Source organism: Chrysochloris asiatica, unplaced genomic scaffold (assembly GCF_000296735.1).
Source record: "Chrysochloris asiatica unplaced genomic scaffold, ChrAsi1.0 scaffold00011, whole genome shotgun sequence".
Taxonomy (NCBI): domain Eukaryota; kingdom Metazoa; phylum Chordata; class Mammalia; order Afrosoricida; family Chrysochloridae; genus Chrysochloris; species Chrysochloris asiatica.
This window is the reverse complement of record NW_006408529.1, coordinates 32,667,575-32,685,220: the sequence shown is the minus strand read 5'-3', so window position 1 is coordinate 32,685,220 and position 17,646 is coordinate 32,667,575. Positions and strand designations below refer to the sequence as shown.

The window sequence follows — 17,646 nt, the reverse complement described above, 5'->3', positions numbered from 1 at the left end:
GATGACAATGGGCAACCGTATTTTCCTAGTCCTTCTGAGTGGTGATCCCATGCCCTCTGCCCCAGCAAGCCTATTCTTCTGCCCCTTGAGTTTAGCAGCCACATCCCCTTAGCTTAGAGTGGTGACCCCACCTTCCTGGCTACATCTGTTGTCCTCCAAAAGAACAAAAAGACCAATCCTGGAGTAGCTCAGAGATGAGCAGAACTGTTGAAGGAGCAGGGGAAGCAAGGCCTCTTGGGATCACAGGGTGGGGACAAAGTCTCCTGGATCTCAAAAATAGCCTCCTAGATTTCAAAGAGTCAGATCTTCACCAACTTGTTTGCAGAGTGTGGATTTGCCATTAAAATATGCCGCGATAAGCACTAGACTACTAACCTCAAATGTCTGGTGGACATTTCATATCCACCAGACACTCCTTGTAAAATCTCTGTGGGTTCGCTATGAGTCGAAACTGACTCAACGGCACTTAACAACAGCAAGGAGGCTGTTGTTGTTATTAGGTGTCGTACAGTCTGTTCTGACTCATAGCGACCCTTTAAAGGGTTTCTGAGGAGCGACTGGTGAGCTTGAACCACAAACTTTGCGGTTCAAACCAACTTTGCAGTCCACCACATTAACCCACAGTGCCACACCGGGACTCCAACAAGGAGGTTTGAAGTCCGAATTCAGAGTAACAACTCCAGGGAAGTTTTTCTCTCTGTTGGCTCTGGAGGAAGGGTCTTGTCTTTTTCTCTTCTGCTTCATTGTTGCTTGGAGATCTCAGTGTTTCTTGGCATCTATCTAACCCCATCTCTTCTTGCCTAATATGTTCATTTGTTTAATTGATATGAGTCAAAATTGACTTGAGGGCAACAAGTTTGGTTTTAATGGTGCAAATTGTCTATTTTTTATTTTACCTTACCCTTGGGCTTGTTAACTCTGTCAGCAAACTTGACAACCTTATCTCCAAAGTTATCAGAAGAAAATTAACTATTTGACAATGTCTTTTCTCTCTTGGACTAGTACTTATTTCACAACTCACCAAAAGGTTGGAGGCCCAAATTTACCACAGGCACCTCAGAAGAAAGGTCTGGCAATCTGCTTCTGACAGTTCAGCCACAGAAAACCCTATGGACACAGTTCTCTTCTAACACACATGGGGGCTCCAGGAGCTGGAATTGATCTGAAGGCAACTGTTTGCTTTTGTTCTCTCTGTCTCTGTCTCAGACCACAGAGGTGTGGTGATCATGATTTTGTTGTTTTCACTCTTCTGTTTGCCCCCTTTGTCTGCTGCATGATCCTAGTTGACCTCAGTAATCACAGGGTTAAATAACTTACATTAACGAAGAGGGGAAGGGGACAAATTCCCAAGATGCCAAACCTCCAGAAAAGATTCCAGTAGTGGGGATGTGTGGGGTGGGGGTCAAGTCCACACCACACCCCTCCCCTTTCTTAACACATTCCAGTCTTTTCCTGGCCAGAAGTAGGAATTACAAGGTTGATATCAAGGCCTGAGCCTGGCTCCCCTCACATAGTTTTTGGTCAGAAACTGCGGATTATCCTTGGGCAGCTAACATTTTTGCTTCCTTTCCTACTTAGTTGTGTTCTTGGCTCTGTATCCTCGGCAGCAGGTTGTACCTGCACCAGGCACAGGCTTATCATCTCCACCGGCACCAGATTCTAGGGGGCTGAATGTCTCATCCTCTCTCGACTCGCGCAAGAGAGCTGTGTTCAGTATTTACAGCTACTGATAGGGCCGCACCACCGGACACTGACACATGAACCTTGTGAAAACTGGGTGAGGGCATCAGAAGTGATGGAATAATAATCTACCACTTTCCTCCTTCATCCCCATCTCATTGATAATGAGCCCATTCTCTGACAATGGAGATCTCTAGTCAGGCAAATGTTTTCTGCCTTTCCAGGAAACTATTCTGTGACCAACGTTTGCCAAGATCACACCAGAGAGCTGGGTACAAGATGAACCACACTGTCCACTCAAGATGCACCAGACCATCCGACTGAACCCTGAGAGCCCGAAAATGTCTGCCTGCAGTGACTTTGTAGAGCACATCTGGAAGCCCGGGTCCTGTAAGAACTGCTTTTGCCTGCGGAGTGACCACCAACTGGTGGCCAGCCGTCCCCAGCTCAGAGCGGGCAGCTTGCCTGCTCCACCCCGCCTGCCCCCGAGGCCTGAGAACTGCCGTCTAGAAGATGAGGGAGTGAACGGCTTACCTTACTCCAAACCCACCATCGCAGTGAAGCCCACCATGATGAGCTCTGATGCCTCTGATGTGTGGACAGAGGGCGGCATGAGCGCCGAGGTCCCGCAGGTGAGGCTGACTAACCTCTCTGGTATTTTTACAGGGGCTGCTCCTGTTGTAACACTTGGTGACTGGCTGGCAGCCAGGGAGGGCTGTTAGAGCAGGAATCCTGCTGAATGGCTTTCCCTTGGCTTGCCTCAAGATTGCTCCTTCCTGACTGATGGTATTTTGCCATCACCTACCCTCCTTTCTTTCTGTCCCTTTGGGCTAACAAACATTAATCCTGCTTCTCAAAATTTCATCCTGCTATCTAGAGATGGTACAAAGGCAGACAAAATGGAGCTTTTGAAAGACTTTTTAAAGTTTCTAGTGGTTATGAGTTGGGGTGCTAACCTCATGGTCAGCAGTCAAAACTACCAGCCGTTCTGCCAGAGAAAGATGAGGCTTTCTATTCCAGTAAAGATTTACAGCCTCCGAAACCCTGTACAGGGTTGCTATGGGTTGAAACCGACTCCATGGCACATAACAACAACAACTATATATATATATATATATATATATATATATATATAAATTGTTTTGTCGTAAAATTGTTGTTGTTGTTAAGTGCCATCGAGTCAATTCTGACTCATAGTGACTCAGTCTGTATAGGGATTCCAAGGAGCAGCTAGTGGGTTTGAACTGCCAGCCTTGTGTTTCAAACTGACCTTGTAGTCCAGTGCTTTATCCCACAGTGCCACACCAGGACGCCTATATATTGTTTTTTGTTGTTTTATTAAGTGCCTTTGAGTCAGTTCTGACTCATAGAGACTGGTGAATTTGAACTGCCAACCTTATAGTTCAAATTGACTTTTCAGTCTGATGCATTATCGTCCAGCACCATATATGTATTTGTGTGTGTGTGTGTGTGTGTATATATATATACTTGCTATATATATATACTTGCACATGAGAGAACTTTAAAAAGTTCATGGAAAAATGGAATTAAAAGGTAATGGAATTTTTCACAAACTTACAGTCCCTTTGTACAACAGAACATTGGCCAATTCATCATGTTATACATGTACAATTCAGTGACATTTGATTATGTTCATCTTATTGTGCAACTATCACCATTGTTTGTCTCTAAAGTATTCTACCACCATTAACAGACACCCAGTGTCCTCTAAGCAAAGACAGCCACTTTCTATCTCCTCACCCCTAGAAACCACATTGGTGTCCATAAATTTGCCTACATCGTATAAGTGGAATCATATCACATTTCTTCTTTTATAACTGACTGATTACACTCAGTGTAAGTAATATTCCATTGTATGTATAGACCACATTTTGTTTATCCATCATCTGTTGATGGACACTTAGGTGTTTCTAGTTTTTAGCTACTGTGAACAATTCTGCAATGAACACTGGTGTATTTTTAAAAGAACTTTTTAACTGATCATTTAAAGTGTTGGTACCAAGCAGTAATTATCAGCTTCAATATCTATCAGCTCACAATCTTGTTTAATCACTACCATTACCCACTCACCCTGATTATGATTTTAAAGCAAATCCCTGGGCACTGTATCATGGGAACACATATCTTTAAAAGAGAAACACTATAAAAATATAAGGAGTCCTGGTGCGGTGCTGTAAGATAAGCACTGGACTGCTAACCCCAAGGTTGGCAATTCAAACCCACCAGCAGCAGCTCCTCAGAAACCCTATATAGGGTTGCTGTGAGTCAGAGCTGATGTGATGGCACTGAACAATAACAACATGAACTAGAACCACAACACCATCATCTGGTAGTGTAGTGGTTACGAGTCAGACGGCTGACTTCAAGGTCAGCAGTCTGAAACTACCAGCAGTTCTGTGGGAGAAAGATGAGGCTTTCTGCTCCTGTAAACTGACTTTATGGCACACCACCATCACTACCACTTTGAAAATATTAACAGTAATTCCTTACTGGTGTTTGGCACCCAGCCAGTGTTCATATTTCCAGTTTGAAGCTTGAATTTTACACCTTTTGATTTAGAATCACTAAAATCCGTTACATCCCTAAAGGAATCACAGAACAGGGTGGCTGGAGTTTGCAGCCTTTAGGCATGTCTAGGACATGTTCTTAGAATTGCTTGCTACCTGTTTAACCTCTTTGCCTGTAACTTGTTCTTCTGAACCAGTGTGGTGAGTGGATCAGGAAGGGTGTGTGTGTGAGAAAACAAAGGTCAGTTTCAAATCTGTGGAGGCTTAATTGTGACATTCCTGTGACTGAGATTTTCCTGTCAGGAACAGGTCTAGAGTGGCTGCTTTCCTAAGCTGTTTATGTCCATTCACTGGGCCATTCTGGCTACCTTCACCCATCACAGATATAAGCCAGGGGCTCCTTAAGTTCAGAATCATCTTGAAAAAGAAACAAATGGAGGCCTGATTTTGATACCACTTCTAAAACTTGGTAGGAACCATGGTGGTTCTATGAGTTAGGCATTGGGCTGCTAACTGCAAGGTTGGCAGTTCAAACCCACCAACCACTCGCTGGGAGAAAGTCGAAGCTATCTGCTCCCATAAAGATTTACAGTCTCAGAAACCCCAAGAAACAGTTATACTCTTTTCCTAGGATCAATGTGAGTTGGAACCGACCTGATGTGGTGGGTTTTAGGCTTTAGACTCTAATTGCTTTAAAAATTCTTATTTCTGGTTTTCTTCAGAACTGCACAACAAGGTCACAACATGGTTATCAAAGAAGTAACAAACAAAAGCAAAATCCAAAACCTGGTTTTCAAAGCCCACAGGCAAACTTCATCTCACAGTTGTGAGGGAGATGGCAAAATATTCTTTTTGTCCATTTTTTTTTTTCATTCCCCCACTTCATCACAGACCTGACCCAAAAGAGTAACTAGTCACTGGTGGGAAGCTCAGCTCTGTCTATGGGAAGACAACTGGCTCACTGGGTACCCTGCAATGATGATAAGGCTTGTGGGGAGATCAGAAGGTGGGCGTGCTGGAGCGCCTGCACTGATGAGCTGCCGGCTGCTGCCTTCCCCCAGTACAATGTCATGGCATTTGCCTTTTACTTTTTCTCTTTTATTTCTAACAAGATCTCACATAAGTCTTTTTACCTTGGGTTCTTAGGTCATCTGGAGACGAGCACCCAGCAAAATCCCCCTCTCAAAACATGACGATGCTCCGAGAGCTTTCCTGAGCAGCTTCCGTGGTGCCCAGAAGCCTGGTGGTCCTTCTTCCCCTGTGGATGGTAGCTCTCGGTGCCCCCCTGCATTTGCCATGGTCGGTTTGCACAATCTAGACACCCGGGGGGAAAGGGACATTGCTTTCCACCCGGTGAATTTTCCCAATGACAAGTGTGGAAGAGAGGGTAAACCCTCATTTCCTTTCCAAGAGTTGACCTCTACTCAGGAGAGCTTCCGCCAGAAACTGGCCACCTTTGCAGAGATGGCATCGGGCTGTACCAAGGGCCCTGGGTCCTACTCCTCTCCCCAGCCCCTGCAGGAATCATTACCATCAGAGGATGACAGCGATCAAAGGTGCTCGCCCTCGGGGGACAGTGAAGGTGGAGAGTACTGCTCCATCCTGGACTGCTGCCCTGGGAGTCCTGCTGCCAAGGACGCCTCACAGGCTGAGGGCTCCAGACGCAGACCTCATGGAGGGGACTGCTCACCAGGTTACTGGGACCAGGCGATGTGTGCTGGACCCCCTGAGGAGAACAAGCAGGTGTTGGGTTTCCTGAGGGAGTGCTGTACCCAGGACTCGGCAGAGCATCCATCCCGTCTGGGACCCAAGAAGCCATCCCTTACCTCAGAGGCTGCCAGCTCTTCAGATGGCATCTCATGTGGGAGTGGCAGCAGTGGCACCAGCAGCCCCTTTGCGCCCCATCTGGAGAGTGATTACTGCTCCCTCATAAAGGAACCTGTGCTGGAGAAGCAGCAGGAAACAGGCTGCCGCATGGGGAACTCTGGCACATGCCTTGGGCTGACTGGGGAGACCCAGCCTCCAGACACCTCTAGGGAGACTGAGAAACCTGAACCCATCTATGCTGAGAGCACCAAGAGGAAGAAGGCAGGACCAGTGCCTTCCAGACCACAGGCCAAGGCCGAACAGTCAGCACCTGCTCAGGGCCAGATATGGACTGCTAACACTTGGGCTCAGAACGCTGCATGTGCCTGGGGCCAGGACAGGGAGGGGCCAGATATACCCACCCAGGTGGCAGCTACCATCACTGTCATGGCAGCCCACCCAGAAGAGGACCACCGGACAATCTGCCTGAGCAGCCCCGACTCCGCGGTGGGGGTGCAGTGGCCCCGTGGACCTGTGAATCAAGACACTGAGGCCGGGGAAGAGGAGACATCAGCTAGGCAGGGGTTGAGCTCCAGGGAAAGCCAGCGTCATGATGTGGGTGAGAACACACCCAAGGGGAGACCTGCCATCCCCCCTAAGTTGTCTAAGAGTAGCCCTGGAGGGTCCCCTGTGTCTTCATCTGCCTCCCCACTGGCTGACCTCAGCGAGGGCACCTCTGGCAGTGTTGTTGGGACCCTACCTTCATCCAGAGGCCCCCTTGACCCCACTGCTTCCTGCCGTCCAAATGGTGTCACCGCAAACGACCCTGTCAGGTGCCCGCCCACCACCTCCATGGTCACAGCTGCCTCCCTGGACCAGAGGCGACCCAGGTACCAGACAGGCGCCTGGAGTCGTCAGTGCCGGATAGAGGAAGAGGAGGAGGTGGAACCGGAATTACTGAGTCGAGGCTGGGGCAGAGAAATGGAAAACGGCACCTCGGACTCCGCACATTCCTCCACCTGGCACCGTCTCCACCCAACAGATGGCTCCTCCAGGCAGAATGGCAAAGCTGGCACTGGGATGAGCAAATCGGCCTCGTTTGCCTTTGAGTTCCCCAAAGACAGAAGCAGAATTGAGACATTTTCACCTCCGCCCCCGCCTCCAAAGTCAAGGTGAGAATGCTTGTCAGTCTCTGACTTGGGGTTCTGAAGGAAAAAGTCTTTGTCTGGCAGGATGGAGGGATCTTCCAGAGACATTGTCAGATACACCACCCTTTCCCTCCCCTGCTGATAGCCTTCACAGTTACACACCAGGGGATTGCAACTGGAACAGGGATTTGTGTCTGTCTGCTTCTGTGTCTGTCATTCTCAGTCCTGCATAACTGCTAAACCAGCTGTGAAGTCAGCCCCAACTCATGGCAACCCAATAAGTGTCAGAATACAACTGGGCTCCATAGGATTTTAAATGGCTAATTTTTTCAACAGTAGCTTGCCTCTGGGTAGACTCAACCCTCCAACCTTTCATTTAGCAGCTGAGGGTGTTAACTGTTTGCTCCTGTATTCCAGCCACCGGTGTCTTCCCAAAGGCCCCTGTGCCTTTATTTAAATTTCAGAGAAGGGAGTCCATCACAGCCTGCAGAGAGCATGTTCCTGTTTGGGCTCAGCAAACAAACTTACCAGCAGTGCCCTGGTTGAGACAGGCAGCTTCATAGCTAGTCATTCACTATAGCACTGCTGAGCTCTTGCTCTTTTTTGGTGCCTGTCGTTTTATAGTCTGCTACTCTCATCTGTTGGCATTAGAGGATAAGCACTAGACTTCGAACCACAAGACCAGGGTTTGAGCCCATCAGTTACTCCGTGGGAAAAAGATGAGTGTTTGGCTCCCACAAAGATGTACTACCTTGGAAACCCTATATACAGGGTCGCTATGAGTCGAAATCGACTCAATGTCACTTAACAACAACTGTCTCCCCATCTTTTCAGAGTCTTAAGCAAGCTATCTTAAGGAAACCCTGAAATGGTCCTTTTATTTAAACATGTAAAAGAGGGGTCTCAGAAGCTGTGCAGCAGGAATTTTGGAGGCAAAGAGATGGAGAAGCCAACTGGCAGTGCCGAATGTGTGCTTAGTGAACACGTTCGATGTGACTGTGTGCCACGATGCCTATTAGGGCCTCAGGGCCAAGAGACAGAAGAGTAAGAGTCAGCATGTTATTAGAAACCCTCAGATGCGCTTTTTAAGGGAGACAATAATGTAGTTTCATTTTAACATACTGAAACTCACAACTTTCTCCAAGGTTTCACTGCTCTCTCCTGCTAGTCTAAGGTCCATTTCAAAGATTTCAGAAAAATAAATGCCTTGTTTTTTTAAAGTTGTTGAGCTGTACATGGAATTAGAATTCAGGGGGGAGTTTTTTCCCTCGATTAGAGCAAAACCGATTCATATAAGGGAAAGGAGAAACCCGCTGTTTTTCAAAAAGAATTGATAGCGTTTCTGAACCGACTTTCTCTAGGTCTTGTCATTTCCAGTGGTTGTTTCAGCTGATGTGCCTCTGGGTTGATATCAGACCACAGAAGGAAGCAGCTGGGGCACTTGACTTTGAACATGAAGGAGTCTCAGGCTGTGATGCGATCTAACATGGGCTTTTTTTCATAACCACCGTACTTTGTTCTAGCATTACACTGGCCACCTACCACGTGGAATAGACGTTCTCCAGATCCTCAGACTGTCTTTGGCTACAGTGTTAACTCCTGGGATGAATGATGGGTCAGCAGCTGTGAAGAGCTGTCATTAGTCAGGCAGTGATCTAAGAGTATTCGATACATTAAGTCTCTTATCCTCAAACCAACCCTAGGAGGTAGGAATTACTATCCATATTTTGCAGATGAAAAATAGGGAGAAAGAAAGAACTGAAGTACCCTGCCTAAGACTTTATAGTTTGTGCTCCTAGACACACAGCATATACCAACAGGCATAGGAACTTACATAGGGCATTGTGTCTCTCTTCCTCAAGCCTGAGGAACCAGGAAACGCCATGAGCGTCAGAGGAGAACTGTACACCATTAAGGCTTTCAGTAGCTGATATTTGGGAAGTAGATTGCCAGGCCTTTTTTCTGAGGCACCTTTGTATGAATTGAAACCTTCAGCATTTTGGTTAGCAGCTGAGCATATTAGCTCAAAGCTCAATCTTAGGTCTCATATACCCAGGTTCATGTCTATCTGTCTCATTTACCTACAGACTGTGATTGCTTCTCCAGGTTATTGTTCTCTAAAATGAGCTGCTGTTAGCCCTGTTTTACACTTGGTTGTTGAAAGGGTAGAGGAGACGAACAGCAGAATCCAGTGTAAAGCTTAGATGGTATGTAGGCAAAACCCACTCTTTGCTCTTGACTACGGCAGTGCCGTCCACATCCTACAGGAACCAGCCTGGCCCAATCCCAGAAATACCACCTGAGCCTGGGAGAAGTAACTAAAACTTTCTTGTTTAAGAATCAGAGGGCTTGTAGAAATCCCAGTAACCATAGCAACATGACTCAGGTAGGGTTTTAATTAGCATCTGGGTTGAGATCAGAGTTTTTTGGCCCAGTTTGTTATGATAAAATCATTGGATTATATACAGCCCAAACCAGATGGGAATCTCAGAAGTTCTTGTCCTTAAAAAATAAAAACGAAACAAAACGGCAAAAGGTTTTTATTTCCAGGACTTTTGGGGAGAAAAATCAAGGCAGTAAAATGGAGCAGCTCCTGGTGTGGCACTGTACGGTAAACACTAGACTGCTAACCGAACGGTTAGTGATTCAAACCCACCCAATGCTCTTTGGAAACCCTATACGGGGTTGCGATGAATTGGAACCATCTCAGTAGCACTTAATAACAACTACAGCTTAAGGGAGCACAGAAAAGAGAGTAAGTAAAACTAATATGTACTTTCATTCTGGGCAGATATTCAAGCATTATTGACATTATCTCTCGACTCCTCACATCTCCCTGTGAGGAGATAAGGAAGCTTGGGACCATGAGCTGGCTTCATGCCGGAACTGGGTCTATACTGTACTCAGTTCCTCTGGGGATGGTGCCAATAACCTCATAAACTTTGTACCAAGCAAGGCGTTGGCAAATCAGAATGTTAATGAGAATGTGGCCTACAGCTGAAACAATACCAATATTGCTATCACATTGGCAATGATGACAAGGCTGGTGCCAGTTTTCCAAGATGAAAAAATGTTGGAAGGTCTTCAAGTGATGTGCAGGGTGACCTGTGATTTCTTCACATGGGCCCATCTGTTCAGTGGGTCCTATTTTTAATGACCAGACTCATCCGTGACCAAAGGGAATAGGTCTCACGTGTGTTGTTAGATGAACTCTATACTCTAGAGAAAACAAAACAAAAGAAAAACAGAAGCCCACTGCCATGGAATTGATTCCAAGTCATAGCAACCCTTTAAGACAAAGCACAATGGTGCCATAGAGGTTCTGAGACTGTACATCTTAATGAAAACAGCCTCCTGGTCCTCCTGCGGAGGGGCTAGTCAGTTTGAATGGCTAACCTTGTAGTTAGCAACCTAATGCTTAGTCCACAGTGTCTCCAGGACTCCTTACTCTAGAAAAAGGGATTGCTAAATGCAAAGCTGTGCTAGTTTTGGGCTTTGAACCTAGTTACTTCTGACTATACCCTGCTGAGAAGTTTCTTTTCTGCCCACAGTTGATTCAGAATACTTAGGGTGGGCAGGCTGATTCTCAGCAGGGGGTCAAACGGAACTGGTTTGAAGCCCTGGTTATTTTCCACTTACACAGTGTGGAGATATGCTTTCCTGGGCCATTGTGGACGAAAAAAGAAGGATTTTTCTAGGTGGCTTATCACCCTGTTTTCCAAAGCTGACTGTGACCTGGAGGAAGACCAACCGATGTTCCTAATAACTTCACTTTTCTGTGGTCCTGTTTTGAAAGTTTGGCAGTGGCTTATCTGTCTGTTTGAGATATTGTCCTCTGTAATCTCCCATTTGTGTTCCTGAGGAACCTCTTGCTGTAATGCCATGTAGGACAAAGGTTCTCAGTGCACATAAGCGTGCTCTGAACAGCCCTTCTTTGGGGGTGTTGAAGTGCATGCCTATCCCACTAGTGTAGGTAAGTCAGAGTCGGGGGTCCCTCACCCACACACAAACTCACACTCACCTCCCACACACAAACTCACACTCAGGATGATAGAGTCCTTCGAGTCTTTGGGCCACCCCTCCCCATTTTAAGGCAGAGTTATAGGTGAGGCTAGACATGTATTGCTAGTTATAAAATGTCAGGAAAGAAGTGTGGACCTCTTAGCTTCATGGATGTCATATTCAAGGTTTAGGTAGTTTAATAAATGAGATCAATAATGCCTGGGGAAATAATTAAGATGCAAAATAATAAAATTTATTTCTTCCTTTTCTTTGTAGATCCAAACCTGCTTTTAAATGACAGTTTTGAATTACAAGGTCAGTTGAGGGGTGATTGTTTGGTTTCACAAAACAAAACAAAAACCCATAAATTAGGACAATATGCCTACATTAAGATGTGGCATTAGAGGGAGGTGGGAATACAAAATAAGACAGATTTATATGGTTTTAGTTTCCAAACGGTCTGACCCTAAGTGAGACTAAGCAAACAAAAGAAAATTTCCCCAAGAAAATGATAGTCATTTTTGTTCTAAAATTATCGCTAATGCTGATAGGTTCCTTTGAGTCCATACTAACTCATAATGACCTGTGTACAACAGGATAAAACACTACCCACTCCTCTTTCATCCTTTCGGTGGCTCTTTCGGCTCATTCTTGGGCCACTGTGTCTGTCCATCTCCTTGAAGGTCTTCCTCTTTTTCACTGATAAATATTTTCAACAAGCATGATGTCCTTCTCTAGAGACTGGTCCCTACTGGGATCATGTCCATACTATGTGAGACAGATCTTCTCCCCATCTTTTCTTCCAAGGATCCTTCTGACTTCTTCCAAGAAATATTTGTTCATTCTTCTGACAGTCTGTGGTCTATTCAATATTCTTCCAAACACCACAATTCAAATGCATCGATTCTTCTTTGGTTTTCCTTATTAATTGTCCAGCTTTCTCATGCAGATGAGGCAATTGAAAATACTATGGCTTCAGTCATGCGCTTGTTAATCCTCAAAGTGACATCTTTGCTTTTTAATACTTTAAAGAGGTCTTTTGCAGCAGAAAGAGCCCTGGTGATGCAGTAGGTTAAGCTAATCACATATTTGTTAACCACCAGCCACTCTGAGGGAGAAAGATGAGGCTATCTGCTTTTGTAGAGATTCTTAGAAACCATGTGGAGCAGTTCTGTTCTATCCTCCAGGGTCTTTCTGAGTCAGAATTGACTTGATGACAGTGAGTGGGTTTATAGCAGATTCACCCAGTGCAATTGTTGTTAAGTGCCGTCCAGTCGATTCTGGCCTATAGTTGCCCTGTATAGGGTTTCCGAGGCTATAAATCTTTATGGGAGCAGAAAATGTCATCTTTCTCCTGCGGAACAGGTGGTAGTTTCGAACTGCTGACCTTGAGGTTCGCAGCCTGATTCTTAACCACTACGCTACCAGAGCTCCTTATCCAATGCAATACTTCCTTGTATTTCTTGACTGCTGCTTATGTGGGCATTTATTGCGAATCTGTATACAATGAAATACTTGACAACTTCTATATTTTCTCTATCATGATATTGCTTATTGGTCCAGTTGAGATTTTTGTTTTCTTTACATTGAGGTATAATCCATACTAAACGATGTAATGTTTGATCTTCAGTAAGTACTTCAAGCACTTTGGACAAACAAGGTTGTGTCATCTGCATATCACTGGGCATTATTGAGCTTTCTTCCAGTCCTGATGCCATGTTTTTCTTCATATAGTCCAGCATCTTAGATTATTTGCTCAGTATGGATTGAATAAGTGTGGTGAAAGGATACAACCTTGACTCATCCCTTTACGGATGTTAAGCCACACAGTATCCTCTTGTTTTTTTGGAACCACTGCCTCTTCATTTGTGGACAGGTTGTGCATGAATACAATTAAGTATTCTGGGATGCCCATTTTTTTAAAACATTATCCACAAATTTGTTATTATCCACACAGTTGAATGTTTTTATATACTCAATAAAACACAGGTAAACATCTTTTTGGTATTCACTGCTTTTAGTTAGCCAACATCCATTAATGATATATCTCATCTGCTGTCCTTTATTGAATTTAGCTTGAATTTCTGAATATTTCCTCTCATGTATTGCTACAACCATTTTAAAATTATGTTCAGCAAAATTTTATTGGTGCATGATATTAATACTGTTTGGTAACGATTGTATCCTGTTGCATAGTTTATTTTTGGAAGTGGCACAAATATAGATACATTCCAGTTATTTGGGCAGGTAGCTGTCTTCCAGATTTTTTGGCATATAAGATTTAGTGCCTCCAGCTTTGCATACATTTTAAACAATATTTCAATTAGTAGTCCCTCAATTCCTAGAGCCTTGTTTTTCTCCAGTGCCTTCAGTACAGCTTGGACTTCTTTCTTCAATACCATTGGCTCTTGATCAGATGCTACCTCTTAAAAAGCTGAACATCAGCCAGTTGTTTCTGGTACAGTGATTTGTTGTATACCTTCCATCTACATTAGGTATTTCCTGCATCATTCAATGTTTTCCTCCTAGAATCCTTCAATATTACATGTTGAGGCTTCAGCTTGAGAAAGTGTGGTTTTCAATCTCCAGGCCTTCACACATTTCATTAAAATATTTTGTCTTCTCAAGCTGCCCCTTGAAATGTTCTGTTTAGCTTTTTTATTTAGCTCTTTTCATCATTTCTTCCATTCCCTTTAGCTACTCTATGTTCAACTGCATGTTTCAGAGTCTCTTCTGACATTCATTTTGGTCTTTCTTTCTTCTCTTTTTAAATGACCTTTGCTTTCTTCATGTACATTGTACTTGATGTCATTCCACAACTAATCTGGTCTTCAGCTGTTAAAGTTCAATGTGTCAAATTTATTCTTGATGTGGTTTCTAAACTCAAATCAGATATACTTAAGGTCGTAGTTTAGCTTTCATGGACTTGTTTTAATTTCCTTCAGTTTCAACTTAAAACTTGATATAAGTAATTGATGATCTATTCTACAGTCATTCCATGTCCTTGTTTTGACTGATGATTTTGATCTTCTCCAATGTCTCTTTCCACACATGTGGTTGGTTTAATTTCAGTATATTTCATATAGTGATGACATTCATGTTATTGAAAAAAGGTGTTTGTAATGTATTAAGTCATTGGTCTATTCTATAATTACTATTGTATTTTATTACAACTACTATATTTTACAACTACCAATCCTTCTCAGTTTATAACTTTTACATTCCTGTCATCAGAAACTATCAGTGCATATTGATTGCATGGTTGATCAATTTCAGATTGCAGAAGTGTATAAAAAGCTGCAATTTCTTCATCTTTGGCATTAGTGGTTGGTGCGTAAGTTTGAATAATAGTTGTATTAACTAGTCTTCCCTGTTAGTTGTTGTTAAGTGCGTCGAGTTGGTTCTGACTCATAGCGATTCTATTTAGAATTTCCGAGAAGCAGCTAGAGGGTTGAACCACCAACCTTGCAGTTAGCGGTGGTGATGCTTGCGTGTTACTGACACGTAGCAACTCTGTATAACGTTTCTGAGGCTGTAAATCCTTAGGGGAGCAGAAAACCTCATCTTTCTCCTGAGGAGCAACTGGTAGATGTGAACTACTCACCTTGCAGTTAGCAGCCCCGCTCGCAATCCATTACATTACTAGAGAGGACTCTGTTGTTGTTAAGTGTTTTCAAGTCAGTTCTGACTCATTGTGATCCTGTATAGGATTTCCGAGGAGCAGCTAGTGGGTTTGGACTGCTGACCTTGTGGTTCACAGTCCAGCGCTAATCATACAGCACTACACCTTGTGGGCGTATGGGTACTGTCCTATCACCAACAGGATTTTATTTCAGGATAGAGCTTGAAATGTTCATTTTGATGATGAATGTGGTGCCATACCTCTTCAATTTGTTATTCTCAGTATAGTTGTTGTTAAGTGCCGTCGAGTCAGTTCCGACCCATAGCGACCCTGTATAGGGTTTCCGAGGAGTGACTGGTGAGTTTGAACCGCTGACCTTGCAGTTCAAATGGCATTGCAGTCTGGCGCATTAATCCACAGAGCCACAGACCATGTAATTGCCCCATTCAAAATAACAAATACCAGTCTATTTCTTAGGATGTTGATCTTTAAGCATTACATTTCATTTTGACAACTTGCAGTTTTCTTAGATTTATACTTCATACATTTCGTCTTCTGATTATTAATGAACATTTGTAGCTGTTTCTTCTTATTGTGAATCATGTGACATCATCGAATGGAGATCCTGAAAGCTTGATTCAGTCCACATAGTTAAGGTCAACTTTACTTTGAGGAGGTAACTTTTCCCCAGCTGTAATTTGAATGCCTTCCAACCTGAGGGACTCATCTTCTGGCAATATGTTAAACAATGTTTTGCTGCTATTTATAAGGTTTCCACTGGCCATTTTTGTTTTGTTTTTAGAAGTAGATCACCAGGTTCTTCTTTTTAGTCTGCCTTTGTCTGGGAGCCTTACTGAGACCTGTCTCCCAGAGTATTTGATTTACTGGTGGTAGCTTCTAGCATCACCTTCACAGGAAAAACACCAAATTATAACGAACTGACAGACCAATGGTAGTCTACAGTTATTACTAGTTCTAATTCTTAACCCACTTAATTATGATTTTTGTAATTGCATTTTAATTTACATTTATTGTGCTTAATTCATTGTTATTTAACTAGATGTAATTGTATTTTTGACTAAATTCTCCCCTTATTCTTCAGGGACTCTTGGGAGCTGAGGCTGCTCTTGAGCTTTTGCTCATTCTTAATTCTTTTTCTCCTTCCATCTTTGGTTCTCGTCAGATGAGGTGATTACAGGGTTCTAGATGGAACTCTTTCTGTCTACAAAAATGGGCACTTTCCTAGCCAGAGAAATCAAAACGATGTTATTATGTGGTCTCTTTTTTAACATGGTTTCTCAGAGTGAATGCCTAGGATGAGAATAGAATGAATGAGATTGTTTGTCTCCATAATCCATATCCAATCTAATCAGAGTTCCAAATGTTGTATTTTTTTAAAAATGTTTTATTGTGAATTATGTGATAGTTTATATGGGAGAACATTAGCTTTACATTCATCCTATTGTATATCATTTCATTTTCATGGTTACAGTCCTCTCCATGCATCATCAATCAACCAAAGGGTTGTCTTTGGTTGCCTGCCCCCCCCCCCCCCGGTCGTCAGCACACAGCCCCTTTCCCTCTCTGGGTCTAAAGTCTCCAGCTGCTCCATCTCTCCATATCATCGTCTCTGCCTCCATTTCTGTCATCACTGTTTGTTGGGGTAGGGACCCGCACTCTGCTCTTCTCCCTTGACGGTCCCAGGGACCTCCACTCCTGGACTGCAAAGTCAATCACTCCCCTCCTTTTGTTACAAAATGACTAGCTTTACATTTCCAATCCTCATAGTCAGTCCAGATAACAATTATTCACCATTGTACCACAAGGGACCTATCCCCATCTCCTTTCATCAGCCCACCCAGGCAGATTGGCTACTACTTAGTGGAGATTCTGCCTTCCTCTGTGCCCTCTGGATCAAGGCCCTCTCTTGAAAGCTTGTAAGCCAGTCACTTCTTGCTTTTGTAGCCCCCCTTTTTTGGATAGCCAATGTCCAAGTTGCCCATCCCTGTCTACTCTGTATATGGAGGGGGAGTGGGAATGATCCTTGCTGTAAAGATTTGCTCCCTCTTTTGAGCTACTGCATCCACAGGTGTAGGTCAAGATCATTAAATTGTATCAGATTACTCTTTTTTTTTTCTTTTCTTTCTTCTTCTAGTTGAGCTCTGATCATCCAGTCATTGATGCCAGGTCAAGTGGGTATTATCTGCAAGTGTGAATGTTCAAATGTTGTATTCTTGAGGAACATTACACTATACTAGATTTCAAGGAAGTGGCAAAAATTCACCAGAGAATTCCATTGTCTTAATGTATGTGTGGCACTGTAAGTTAATGCACCAGACTGCAAAGTCATTTGAACTGCAAGATTGGTGGTTCAAGCTCACCAGCTGCCCCTCAGAAATACTATACAGGGTCGCTATGGGTCGGAACCGACTCGACCGCACTTCACAACAACAGCAGCATTGTATGATAGACTTTTCAGCATGATATGCTGAAAATCAGTTTGTCTTAGGAAATACTGTTTATCTTAGGAATCATCTGTATTTGACCATTTGTCTAAGGCTAAATGAGTAAACTAGAGATCAAGTTGGTCCAGGGGAAAATAAATATCGGGCCTACTTCAATGGAAGAAATTGCCCCACACACATACACAAAGTCTGATCAACAAAAGAAGGCATATGTATCAGCAATGCAAGCTTATTTTCTGCTCTATATCAGGGGTAAATTAGTAGTTGGTCTCTTTCCATGAATTTATGCATAAAACCTAGAAATAATGGATATCTAATCATGATGTGGTAGTGTAGTAGTTACGAATCTGTCTGTGAACCGCAAGGTCAGCAGTTCGAAACTACCAGCTGTTCCG

The 17,646-nt window shown here is 43.7% G+C and overlaps 1 protein-coding gene across 1 annotated transcript in view; it reads left to right on the top strand.

Annotated features, from left to right (window-relative positions):
* The first annotated feature begins 1,982 nt into the window (after nucleotides 1-1,982).
* Nucleotides 1,983-17,646, top strand: part of LOC102839764 (tyrosine-protein kinase SgK223-like) — a 67,263-nt gene continuing 51,599 nt past the window's right edge. Inside the window, exons 1-2 of the mRNA XM_006834480.1 lie at nucleotides 1,983-2,312; nucleotides 5,355-7,186. Of these exons, the coding sequence (XP_006834543.1) occupies nucleotides 1,983-2,312; nucleotides 5,355-7,186 (2,162 nt within the window). The remainder of the gene's footprint in view (nucleotides 2,313-5,354; nucleotides 7,187-17,646) is intronic.